This window comes from Vigna umbellata, chromosome 6, assembly GCF_029865625.1.
Source record: "Vigna umbellata cultivar VRB3 chromosome 6, Vumbellata_1.0, whole genome shotgun sequence".
In the NCBI taxonomy this organism is placed as follows: Eukaryota; Viridiplantae; Streptophyta; class Magnoliopsida; order Fabales; family Fabaceae; genus Vigna; species Vigna umbellata.
In genome coordinates this window covers 34,295,915-34,310,076 of record NC_142170.1, presented here as the reverse complement: position 1 = coordinate 34,310,076, position 14,162 = coordinate 34,295,915, and the positions used below count along the sequence as shown (strand labels likewise).

The window sequence follows — 14,162 nt, the reverse complement described above, 5'->3', positions numbered from 1 at the left end:
TTTAAGGGGGTAGTCGATGTTAGAAGTTCACCTGAGAATCTGTCGCATCAAGGAGGTAATGGGTGGGCTCTTTTCTTTGCCGGTTTGAGAGAGGGAAACGTAAAATGGCGCCTTCCTTGGCTTGAGACTAAACCATCTATCCATCATTGTGGCAACTTCCCTAACATACCTCTCATGGGCGCTAGGTATTGTATTAACTACAACCCTATTTTGGTCCAAAGACAGTTCGGATATCCTATGAAGGGAGCGCCTTCACCAGATTATCTCACAGCCTTCTTCATCTACTATGAGGACAGACATTGTATTGAAATGTTGAGGAGAGTCAGAAGTGCCTGGGAAAATGTGGTGCGAGCAGAGAAGGACCTGAGGAGTGGAGTGATGGATAGCAGGGTTAGTTACCATACCTGGATTCTGGAGAGGGTAAGAGAAGTCAAGTTGCCTTTTAAGCCCATCAATGATCAATCGGCAAGTGAAGAAACATCCCAAGCCCCAGAAAGTGAAGAGGTGAAACAGCTGAAGGTTGAGGTGGAGAAATTGAGGGTGAGGAATGCTAGGTTGGAAAATGAATTACAGAAAGCTCGCAATGATTTTGTGGATATGAGGAATGATAACGAAGAAAAGTCACAGGCTTATGAAAACATTGTCAAAAGCCAGAAGGCAGAGAGAGATTATACATTCCGAGTAAAACAGGATCTTGCGGCCGCAAGTAAGGAGTTATCCATGAGGGTGAATGAGAAGAATGTGGCTCTAGAAAAGGGCAGACAGTGGAAACAACTCTATGAAGAAGCCAAGAGGGATAAGAGGGAAGCCCTAAAAAGACTAAGGGAAGCGCAAGTCCAAGTACAAGAATCGGGGCATCAAATGAAGGAAATGGCTACATCATTTGAAGCGGAGTTGAATCAGGAGCGCTGGAAGCTGGCAGAGGCTGAAGGGGAATATCGAGCCATGTTAAAGCAGATGGAGGATTACATCGAGGAGCAGGAGGAGCGATGGAGGTCGATGGAATTTGAAGAAAGGCATCAGGCCTTGATAAAGCGAATGAAAGAGCACATCGCAGAGCAAGAAACGGCCGTAAAGCATTGGAAGGAAAGCTTCTCTCAATTGGCTGCTTTGGCAAATGGGGCAATTGAAGACATCCCCAGAATGGTGTCGGAAGCTGAAGCGAGTACCCACTTTTATAGCCCACCAGTAGAGATAGAGCTTTTTATTAATCACTGTAAACAGTTGATAGACGAGATGAAATCCCTCATCACTCGGGATAGGAATTGATGTATTTTGAGATCTTTATGATTTGTTTCCTGTAAGAAATGTAATGAACTTGTTTCCCTTTAAATGAAAGCTGTGGGATGTTGTTTAGCATCTGCTTGTGTTAATTTCCATCAGTGATGTCATTACAATCTTGTGATTTCCCCCTATTACTAGCATGCATCATCTTTTCTTTTGTTCAGCATGTTTCATTTCCATCTAATTAATTAAAATAATAAAGCAGTACGCGTGAGAAAAAACGACGACCAAATTTCCACGACATCCCTACCGGACCCGGGCAAACTCAAAAGCCATGGCAAGCTGGGAGGAGTCACAGGAGTCTCTCAAAACGGATGTTGGCCAATTGAAGGACCAGATCGGCCAGATCTTGGCGACGCTTGAATCCATGAAGACTACTGGAGAGTCTTCATCTGCGCATGTTGGGGGGAATGCTCACCCTTATCCTCCAATGTTCAACGCTGCGAGCCAATCTGTTCCTTTCCCACTGTATGGTTTACCTCCGGGTTACACCCCTCCTGTAGGAGAGTACTCAGAAGTTGAGCACGCTTCATTCTCGTTCCCCGCGACTGTCAATATACCACCAACCACCGGCACTCAGGGACCTGTCTTAGTGTCGGCTCCCATGGTGGGCACGGGAATGAATGAGACCAACACAACTGATGGAATTCGGGTGACCCCAGTACCGCGTGTGGTTGCTAGGGAGGATTCTTCAGCCGAAGCTGCACAGCACGCCACAATGGTTGGGGGATTCGGTAGCCTCGTTGGAGCTACAGGTAGGTTGGAAAGTCTGGAGGCGAGGTTGAGAGCTGTTGAGGGAGTTGAGAGCTACGGGTTTGGAGATGCTGCCAGATTAAGTTTGGTTCCGGGCTTGAAAATCCCACCTAAGTTCAAGGCGCCGGAGTTTGAAAAATATAGGGGTAACACTTGCCCTAAAAGCCATGTGACCATGTACTGCAGAAAGATGGCTGCGTATGCTCATGATGAGCAGCTACTCATCCACGTTTTCCAGGAAAGTTTGGCTGGGGTGGCATTGAACTGGTACACCCACCTTGAGCCATACCGAATTCGTTGTTGGGTGGATCTAGCTGACGCCTTCGTAAAACAATATGTATACAATACTCATGTTGCTCCGGACTGTCTGCAGCTGCAGAATATGACAAAAAAGGACAATGAAACTTTCAAAGAGTACGCCCAGCGATGGAGAGAGTTGGCTGCGCAAGTTGAGCCGCCGTTGTTTGATAAGGAGATGGTGTCGATGTTCGTAAACACACTCCAGCCGCCATTTTATGAGCATATGGTTGGGAATGTATCTGTCAATTTTGCTGACACCATCATCATTGGTGAGAGGATAGAAATTGGATTGAAAAACGGGAAGATAGCATATGGCCCACCTGCAGCTACAAACTACAAAAAGCCCAGCTTCAATCAGGGGAAGAAAAAAGAGGGGGAGGTACATGCTGCGTCGGTAATGCCTGCGTGGAGAGGACGAGCTCCCAATCCTAATTATCGACCATACTTAAACCCGCCTCCTTATGCTGCTAACACCACGTTTGTTCACCAAGCTAGGCCTCAACAACAACAAGCGTATTATCCACCGCAGCGTATCCCAACCGAAGCCGCAAGACCGACCGCAAACATGGGCCCAAATCTGAATGTGGGTCACAACAACAACCCAAGGGGAAATCAATTTGTTAGGTTCACCCCAATCCCTATGACCTACACTGAATTCTTACCTAACCTAGTTAAAAAGGGTCTGGTCGCCATTTGTCCGATGAAGCCTGTACAGCCGCCGTATCCTAGGGGTTATGACGCGAATGCCAGGTGTAGTTATCATGCAGGAGGCGTTGGCCACTCGACCGAAGGATGTATGGCTCTCAAATACAAACATTTTCTAAACTTGATTTTCACTGAGTCTATGGATTGATTCCCTAGTTGTCCTATACTACATTAGTGGGGACTAGAATTTGTTGACTTTTAGTGCAACCTAAAAGCAGTTCAACACACCACTGTCAAATATCCAAAGAACAAAAGCAGAAGATGTACCTGAGTTTTTAACATAGGCTTGATTGATTGAGGATGAATGATCCTTATTGTGTTGGAGCAGAGCCAAAGTTGCTTGATACTGGTCTTTAGAGAAAGTGAATTGGTCATTGGGAAGACTACCATCCAAATCAAGTTGTTGTAAGGAAGCAGATGAATCTACTTCAACCAAATTGGCAGAAGCTTTTGTGTTGGGTTTATTCTTTAACTTAACTATCTTAAATACTTTTTATGAATTAAATGATGCTTCAAGCTAATGTTTGAATTGTTTACACATAAAAAACAAAAAACACTAGTACAGTAAGGGGAAACGACGACGGTTATTTTTGCCTATAGGCAGCGGTTTTTGAACTAAGGCGTATTAAGGCGAGGCAAAAAGTCTAATACTTTTGGCCTCGGTTCAGCCTTAACCGAAGCAGTAAAGTTTTTCATTTTTTAATTTTTTTTTCGTAGGACTTTATGCCTTGGTTCCCTTAAACCGAGGCAGTATGTCCCACTCTACTGCCTCGGTTGTAGTTGGAACCGAGGCAATAGACTTTTTTTTTCTCATCCGCAAGACTTTCTGCTTCGGGTGTGACCATAACCGAGGCCATAAGGGGTCTTTCTACTTCGGTTATGACGTGAACCAAGGCATATATCCTTGTTTTTTTTAAATGAGGTTTATTTCTGCAACATTCCCAACTACAGAAACAAACCTGCATATATTTTTATAGCCACAACAGTCCAGAATAATGCAGAAACGTATATTTTAAATGAAAATTATATTAAAACATAAATATATTGAATGGAATCATAAATCAACTTTCGTAGAACCATAAATCAATCCAATGTAATCATAAATCAAGTTTCAAGCATAAATCAATGCAATGTACAAAGTTAAACTTATAATAATGTAGAAAAGCATAAAACAACTTAGAAACATAAACTTAGAACTTACTATATCCTAATATCTACTACATACTATTATATAAATGAATTACATATTTCGCAAGTGTTTTCCTCACAAGTTGAATTGACTTCTCTGGAATTGGAACAGTCCTATTAAATCTCTGCATAAAACACAATGATTTCAATTAGTATATGAAATCCAAACTATAGAGAAAATAAAATTCAAACCTAAATATTACCGTTTTCCATCCACTGGTGTAATGTGCACGAATGATGGTCATCATCCAAAACATAACGTAGTAACCTCATTCATATGACCCCATTTGTCTATTACACTACAATATATCATCATAATTATAAAATGTTAAGTAACATCATTTGAATGGAACCAAATGTAACAAAGTATGGACTAAAATACCAAACCTTAAGGGCAACCCATGCAAGCTTTTTAGCTGTAGCAGTAGATCTCCCAGATAACATCATATGTGTTGCAAGGGAACTATTAAAAATAATTCCTTTAGCATACATTTATATAACAAAAAAGTTGAAACATTGAGATTCTTACCAATCTACTACATGTCTAAGAGGGCTGGGAGGAGACTTCTACAATGAAAGAAACCAAACAACAGTGTTCTCCGGTATGGAGATCACAAGTAGCTGTCCAATGACACCTGAAATTGGTAATAACTTAATTGTCATATACCAAAATTAATAAATGAAACTTTAAAGTTAACAAACTTCACTTACCCAAGTATATAAGGGATAAAATATATCTCCTTCCCCATTCCAAAGCAGGTGGTGATGTATGTTTGGATATCATCAAATTTATTTCTTTCATGAGTCATGGAGGGGTCAATGAACCCATATACATCGTTGAACCCCTTCTTGTTACTAACATCAAACATATACCTAAAATGAAGAAATAATCTGATATAAGTAAGTTGATAAAATAGAATTTTATAAAAAAGTTTTCATAAACTTACATCATCCACAAGTGAATGAGTGTATTATTAATTTCTTCTATACCCGACACAAGCTCCCTAACATCTTGATGATGCAAGTACAATGGGATCTGAGCTTCTCTTCCAAATGTAGTAGAATCCCAGTGTACAATCATCGGCGCATCTGAAATGATTTTAGCAACCTCGTCTAACGCACCAAGAGGGTCATCCTCAGATAAATGAGTCTTCTTCGGTGTAGGACTTTCCTCTTAACCTATCTGCTGTTAAATGCAAAAATGGTTATGTTATAACGTCAATTATAAGTAAATATTAAAATTGAGAAGTATATAGTACGAGTGTTTACTGGGGGATTAGATACATCACCAACCAAATGTCTAGGCCAGGTGACAAAGGACTTAAATGCTTCTTCCACAGTGAAGAACTCATCTGTAGGCATAGGAAGAACGACATCAATTCTTCACGACTTTTCTCACCACATTCACACCTCGGATGCTTTTACTTGTAGAATATCTATTCAACCATGATGTCCGAGGGACTCCTATCGGATTTGCTTTAGTCATATACTCAAAGCAAAACTCAATACTTTCTTCAGCAATATATCTTTCAATCATTGAACCTTCTAGACGATATTGATTTTTGACGTACCCTTTCAAAATCTTCATATAACGCTCAATAGGGTACATCCATCTTAAGTATACTGGTCCACACAACTTTATTTCTCTGACCAAATGAACAAGTAAATGCACCATGATGTCAAAAAAGGATGGAGGGAAAAACATTTCTAGTTGACACAAGATGATGATAATTTCGCTTTGAAGTTCATCTAACTTTGTAGGATCGATGACTTTACTACAAATTGACGAGAAAAATGAGCACAATCGAGTTATGGTCTGCCTAACTTTTTTGGGCAAAATTCCACGAATTGTCATTGGTAACAACTGTTGCATTAAGACGTGGCAATCGTAACACTTTAGTCCAACGAGCTTTAAGTCCTGCATTGACACTAAGCTCTTCATATTTGAAGAGTATCCTTGTGGTACCTTGATACTCTTTAAACAAAGACAAAAACTTATCTTCTCTTGTTTGGACATTGTGTAACATGCAGGGGGCAAATAAGTACGTTTACCAATCTCTCTTGGTGCCAACTCTTCTCGGATCTTCATGTCAACCAAATCCAAACGCGCATTCACTCCATCTTTTTTTTTCCTGGATGTTTAGTAATGTACCAATCAAGCTATCACAAACATTTTTCTCAACATGCATGACATCTATGCAATGTCTAAGATCTAACTTTGACCAATATGGAAGATCAAAGAATATTGATTTCTTCTTCCAAGGGGTCGTTACAGAAGACTTCTTCAACGTTTTCCCAAATATATGATGTACTCTATTAACTTTCTCAGCAACTTCAAGTCCAGTAAGTGGAATGGGTGCATTGTCTTTCTCTTGTTCTCCATTGAATGCTTTCTTTAACCTTCGATATGGATGATTAGATTGTAAAAATCACCGATGACGCATATACACTGTCTTCCTTCCTGTTTTAATTGTTGAGCTGCAGTGTTTAATTCACATATAGGACATGCTTTATGACCCTTCACATTGTATCCCGACAAATTATCGTAAGTTGGGAAGTCATTAATGGTGCAAAATAACATGGCATGCATCATGAAAGTTTCTGAAGCAAAGGCATCAAATATTTCAACCCCATCAACCCACAACAACTTCAAGTCTTTAACTAGTGGCCTTAGATAAACATCGATGTCATTTTCAGGCTGCTTTGGACCAGATATCAACATTGACAACATCATGTACTTTCTTTTCATGCAGAATCCAGGAGATAAGTTGTAAATTATCAGTATAACGGGCCAACAACTGTGATTGGTACTTAAATTACCAAATGGATTCATTCCATCAGTAGCTAAGCCAAACCTAAGATTTCTACATTCTTCACTAAATTGGGGGAATTCTTCATCAATAATTTTCCATTGCTTTGAATCAGCTGGATGACGAAGTAACCCATCAATTGTTCTCTCATCTGCATGCCATCTTAGGTTTTTAGCGTCTTTGGGATTCGCGAACAAACGCTTAAGTCTGGCAACTAGTGGAAGGTATCAATCACAGTTGGAAAGTCTGTTAATTCGCCATGCCATATCCATGTTGTATAACTTTGTATGAAACCATCACAGATAAGATGTTCCCTAATATCAGTTGCGTTCAACTTCCTCCCATTCAAACAGTTCACATAGGGACATCTGAACTTGACTTCATCACCACTTATACTCGCATTATGTTGCGCAAACTCTATAAATTCTTCTACCCCTCTCTCGTACTCAGTGCTGATGCGTGGTAAATTAATCCACCCTTTATTCGTACGCATGTTTACTAAAATTGTTTACACAATTTCAATAATCTTGAATGATCACTTTGATTGTGTTTGTATTCAAGGTGTGACCCTATCCCATTCAAGAAGATTCACTTTTTTTAGTTTATTAAACATATCAATTTTAAACAATATATCTTAAATTTCACGAAATTTTGCCAGCATTTCACATTGGTCTTCAGGTTTCACGAAATGAAAGTGATTATAAATCACAATCAAATATGCACCCGAAGATCAATACAAAACACAACGGCAAATTTTCATGAAATTTAAGACATGTATATTAAAATTGATATGTTATAATAAACTATGAAAAAGTTATTACTCTTCTTAAACTGTCCAACCGGACAATTCAAGATTCAATACTTATAAATTATTATTACCATCTCGTCTCTATTCATTTGTAAAAAGTACATTTGTTGAAAAAAATCTCGAGATAGTAAATAATTTTTGTATTGAATCTCAAACGAGAAACTAAGGCTAATTCATAACAACAAACAATATATTGAAGCAAACAACTCATGATTTCCAACCTTAAACTTTATTTAATCAGCAAATCAACCAATTTAATACAATAACGATTATATAACCATTATATCAATCTAATCATCAAATAACAATAACCAATATATCAATCTCACAACAACAATTATCAAACACATATCCATTTTAATACTAAAGAATAATAAAATTTATAATTCTATTTATCACCAATATATCATCTCACAACAATTATTATCAAACAAATATCAAAATTTTATGATCAAATTGATAACACTCTAGATTTACATATTTTTCTTTGTTAAAAATCATTTATTAGATTTCTTTAGTTTTTAATTTCTTAGAATTAGGCTAGTTTTATGTTTTTCTCTTAATTCTTTAGTTTTATAAAATTCTAGTTAAAAATAGGTTTTTAGATGTAATTTTTAGTATTTGTAAATAATTAGGATATTAATATTTTTTTTAGAGAAAATCTTTTAATAAAAATCTTTTAATAAAAATCTTTTTCTTTACTTTTCTTTTAATTTTTGAATTGCTGAAATATTTCTTTTATTTTTCTTTTGGGCATTAATTCATTTTTTTATTGCAGAAAGGCCCTAAAAATTGGGTTACAGATGCAAAGCGATTGGGTTGTTGGTGCAATGTACAATGAAAAGCATTTGGGTTGGATTGGGCGCTCAAATTGCTGGAAGCTACTGTTGGAATGCTGCTATTGCAAGCATTGGAATGGGCTGGCTGCACATTTTAATTGGAGTGTTGATTTCACAATGGATTGGCTGCTGATTGGAAGCCCACTTAATCAAAACGCTACAGCTAAACTTGAGTGAAACGACTGCATTTTGGGAGCACTGTTGTTGCAAACGCTGGTGGGCTGAAATCCAATTAGTGATGTGGTGCGTTTTGGTGCATTGTTGCCTTAGGGGTTCTTTGCTGGAGCACTTCATTTGGAGAAAGGAAAAGCAAAACCCAAAGCTAGGGCAGAGCGAGAGCTGAAGAGAGGAGCACATCACTTACCTGAGGCTCGTGCCACTCTACCGGAGTTGCACACGTGCTGAAGAAGATGATCGGTGAGGAAGAAGCTGACCAGAGCTGCCCGTTATAGAGGATCGAATGGCTGGAAACACAAGCTCGAAGCAAATGAACAGTGGCCGCTGGATTAAGAGCAGGAAGCGTTGAAGAGAAGGTTTTTTTTTATATTTTTTTTTCTTTCTTTTCTTTCTTTGTTCCAATCTCTATAACCCTATATAAAGGGGTTTTTTTGCATGTAAATGGATCTCTGGAGAACACTTCTTCATACACTTTTGAGATACACTTTCAGACGCTTTGTAGATTAGGGTTTTCACGCTTTTCTTAGAGCAGAGATATTGTTCGTGATTCTGGATTTCGCTGATGAGATTCAAGGAACCGTGACAATCCGTGAGCTCCTCATTCGGTGATCTCTGGTATAATGTTTGTAATTTTCGTTTTTCATATTAATAAAATTTGATTTCGTGTTTTTCTTTTACTCTTGTTTGTTGTGTTGAAATTGCTCTGTGTTTTTTATGTTTGCCATTGTTATGTTCTGAGAAAATGAATTGGACTCTGATTCTCTGCATCTTTGCAATTCCTCTTGGAATTGAATGACTATGTACTGAGCATTCTTTATCGAGATGTCTTCTTGAGTCAGAGATGAGTCGAATGCATAAAGGCTCATTCGGATTTATGTTTCTATTCTTTTCTTTCTATTTTCCAGTATGTGTGATTTCAATTTCAGTGTTGTATTCCTGTTCTTGTGAAAATATGCATTGGTTGAATAATTGAGTGAGAATTTCCATTTTAAGTTCTGAAATATGAACTAAAAAGCACCCAAGGAGGGCTTAAATTTCTCAGAATGTCTTTCTGAAGAGTAATGGAGACTCTTTCATTCAATCTATTGCACATTTGCCTCTGTTGTTTGCTTTCTGTCTAATATCCTTAGTTTGCTTCTTTATCTTTAGTATTTCTGTTGACTTGGTGTTAGAATAGTCTTAGTTTTGATTGTGATTTTATTTTCTTTTTTTTTCTTTCATCATTTACATATTGTAGTGATAATCTTGAGGTTTTGTTATTAGACAATAGCAATGCTCATTAGTTTAGATCATTTTAGTTGCAGTTAAATTTTCATATTAGCTTAGATGTTGTTGTTTCTGTTTTAGGTAGTTTAGAGTTCCATTTTCTTTTATTTTTCCTTTTAGTTCATATTCTTTCTTTCCTTAAACAAATTTTCTTATTATTTTTAATTTCATTGTTTCATTTTCTATTTCCCCACCCTGTTTTTTTAGTTAAGTAGTAAATAATTACAAGAATTAACTTTACACTCTGAAGCTTAATCATAGTTGAGTCCTTGGATTGATCCTTGGTTATCCCTCTACTACATTAGTGAGGAAACTGAGTTTGTTGGCTTTGATTCGACTAAAAGCGAGTTTAACACAAATAACAATATAATTGCTAGTATTATGGCCAATATATCAATCCCCCACCAATTCTTATCAATCAAACAGAATAAATTTATTATCAATCAAACACGATAAAATATAATGAACCAACCGTGAAATGCGCGAAAGAAATGGAAGTGGAGGCGGAGCCTGCAACGGTGGAGGCCGTAGTGGCGGAGTGTGACCGACGGAGGCTATAGCGGAGGCAACAGAATCAGTCATTGGAGGCAGCAGCGTCAGTCATCGGAGGCGCAAATGCAGAACCCTTTGCTCGAGAGAAATGGAGGCAGCGCATTGCGAGAGAAGGAGGCAAAGTCGTGGAAGGTTGAGGCACAGTGACGGAGAAGGAGAAGAAATAGAAGCAGGGCGAGAACGCCGATGGAGGCACGACGACCGCGGAGGGGAAGGGGCGGCGAGGGAAGTGGGCAGTGGTGGAGGAAGGGCAATGACACAGAAGAAGAAGAAGAAATCTCGCATGAACGAAACACTTAGCAATTCTGGACTGTTAACTACATATATTACCTCGGTTAACCAAATAACCGAATCAGAAAGCGTCTACTACCTCGGCTATACCTAAGACCGATGCATAAACATTTCAGTAAATTTAATTTTTCAAATTAAATTGAGCTATATGCCTAGGTTAACTGCCCACCCGAAGCGAAAAAGCCTCTATGGCCTCGGTTTCAAGCAACCGAGGCAGTATCTTATTGTACTAGAACGTAGAATGTTCAGACGGAGTAGCTTTTTAGCAGGAAATACTGCCTCGGGTGACTCTAGAACCGAGGCAATATCATTCTTTAGTCATTTCAGCACAGTGGCAGCAGGGCAACGTGGCAGGAAGTGCAGTAAGAGCAGGCGTATATGCCTCGGTTCTGAGTGCTAACCGAGGTAGTATCTCTGTCTCCAAATAGTTGTCAGATGAAATGTCAGAGTTTGGTAATTTTGAAAACTTATATGCTTAGGGTAGCTCTAGGAACCGAAGCAGTATGGATTTTAGGCCCCGGTTGATTGAGAACCGAGGCATATAGTGTGTTTAGAATTACAGTAATGCCACCGTATTTTGATACGCTTCGATTTTAATGAAACCGAAGCGTAATGTGCGAGTTTGAATCTCCTTTTTTTACTAGTGAAAATAACATGTTTGGGTCATTTTTAAGTTTGTGCCCAATTACATTAAAGTTTGGAAGACAAATTTCAATTTCGTATTAAAGTTTAAGAACTAAAAACATATTTAATCTAAAAAAGTTAACCTAATCTAATATAATTTTTTATTGGATTGAATGGTTTGATTAGTAAGATGAGGTATTCATGGTTTCTTTAAAGACCTATAAACAAATTATGTCACTAAGATGATATTTGTTTTATTTAAAATCATCACAACTTTATCTAAATAATTAAACGTATCAATTTGAATCATGACTCATGAGTCAACTTTAATCTACTCCTAAATAAGTCTCCTTTTTATGATCTACCATTAAAAAAAACCTCAGTTCCTAAAGCTCCCACTTAAAATGGGTTAGGATCAAGGTAAAAGTGAGTTTGATCTCATTATAAGACTTTAACTAACCTTTAAATATTGTTTATAGAGTCTTTAACATATTTTAAATCACAAATCGATCCCATCATATTTTATATTTATTATGAATTAGTTCTTACTCCATTTTTACTATTTGAAACTTAACATGAAAGTTAAAGTCCAAACCAACTTGTCCAACTAGATTGATCCCTAACATGGGTTTGGCCTAACGTTGTTTGACTTTGGTCCAAACTTAGTCGACCTTGTCTCAACTTGTATTAGCCCAAGATGATGATTTGAACATCGCCTGAAATTAGCTCTCGATGTAAGTCTAACTCAACTCAGTCTCGCATTGACTTAACTAACTCAATGTGAACCTAATTTGAGTCAGTTTTACATGGACCCAATGTGGACTTAACATGATTCTTTCTAACGTGGGTCTAACTCTACTTTGTTTGGGTGTGAACCCAACTTGACTAGGTTTGCATTGGACCAAACTTAATTAGATCCAACATAAGTCTAACTTGACTTGACTTAACTTGGCTTGACTTTATTGGTCTCGAATAAGCAATACTCAATTTGGTTTGAGGTTTATTCGACTCGCCTTGATTCAAGGTGTGCAAAACTCAACGATCCTACATGAGTTTGACTTGACTTGGCCTTTTATGAGTCCTATTCAACTTTGTTCAATGTAAACTCGATTCAACTTAACACAATATAAATTCTATCAAACTTGGTTTGATTGGATGCGATTTGACTTAACCCACTCTACTTGCTTAAGTCTGATTCAACACCTATAACTAATTTGCACAAACTTTGACTCATAAAACTTTTATTGCCATGGATCTCTTGTTATATAGATTTTCTGGTCCAATTAACCTTTTTAGGCATAATCCACGAGTCAAGACCAAATGAACTGGCCAAAATGACAAAATGTACTAATAAAATATTTAAGATGAAAACTATCTACTTTGAAAAATTAAAACATTAATTTACACATATATTCTGATTATTATTTATTTTGGACTCATGTTTTTAAGTACTAAGTTGAACTAATATGTTAGAGCATAATTTTATTTGGATTTATACTACGAGAATACAATTTACTTGATTTTATATTTTAGATAATTTGTTTAAAGAACAATCTTTGTAAAATTGTTCTTGATACTCGCAACTATAAAAGTACTCATGAGTACTTCTTTTTAAACCAATAGCAGCATAGTCTATAAGTCTTCTTGTATTGAAAGTATACACAACAAAAAAAATTGTCTAGCTTGTTTGATTCTGAGTTCTGAAATCTCTCTTCGTTCCTTTAGGTTTTGCTTCAGAATTATAGTGCCTTACTTATTACATGCATGATCAAGGTAGAACTTGCCAACAATTTACCAAAACCTCAACTACATTCTCATTTCACTCTTCTCTACCACTATACCACCTCTCTTTCTCCCAAACTATAAACATACACCTTTTCCATGTTTCTTATGTATTGTCCAGAAACCGAGATCTTTTCATGCCAATTTATCTTCATCCAATATTCACTTCTGATGCTACCCTATTCATCTTAAACTGATAATGATAAAAATACAATTTAGGGTTTGAAAAAATCTGCTTTATTGAATTTGTCTTAATTAGGCCCATACTTTAATTTTCAGTAGAGAGAATATTTCTTCTAGATTTACACTAGCATTTTAAAACATATTATTAGTATTCTATGTTATATTAATTTTTTAAAAATATATATTTTTTCAGAAAACTTGAAGACAATAAATATTGAATCTTAAATGAAAAATTAGGACTAACTTAGCATAACAACAATTTCAAATCAAAGAAAATAAATCAACATATTTAAGTATATAATTAATCATATATTTAACATACAAAAAATAATTTTTTTTCATTACAAAAAATAATTATAGGCTTATATTTAAAATAAATTCTGAAGGTAATAATAGAAATGTAAAATGCAAGCAAGAAGGAACAAGGATGCAATTCTAAACACGTTTTGAAAAGTGCAATAATATTTGGGCAACAGTGCAATAATACCTGGACAACAATGGCAGCCAGAAAACCCAAACATTACCAACAAAGAACCCAAGCAAGAAGCAAACTCAATCAATAAAATAAAAAAATCACTCACCAATTCATAGTTGAGTGAT

General features: G+C 36.9%; 1 protein-coding gene across 1 annotated transcript in view; it reads left to right on the top strand.

The window, feature by feature from the left end:
• The window catches only part of LOC124831216 (uncharacterized), a 41,430-nt gene extending 32,338 nt beyond the window's left edge, over positions 1–9,092 (top strand). Inside the window, 1 exon segment of the mRNA XM_088093659.1 lies at positions 8,958–9,092. Within this exon segment, the coding sequence (XP_087949785.1) occupies positions 8,958–9,092 (135 nt within the window).
• Positions 9,093–14,162: the final 5,070 nt, after the last annotated feature.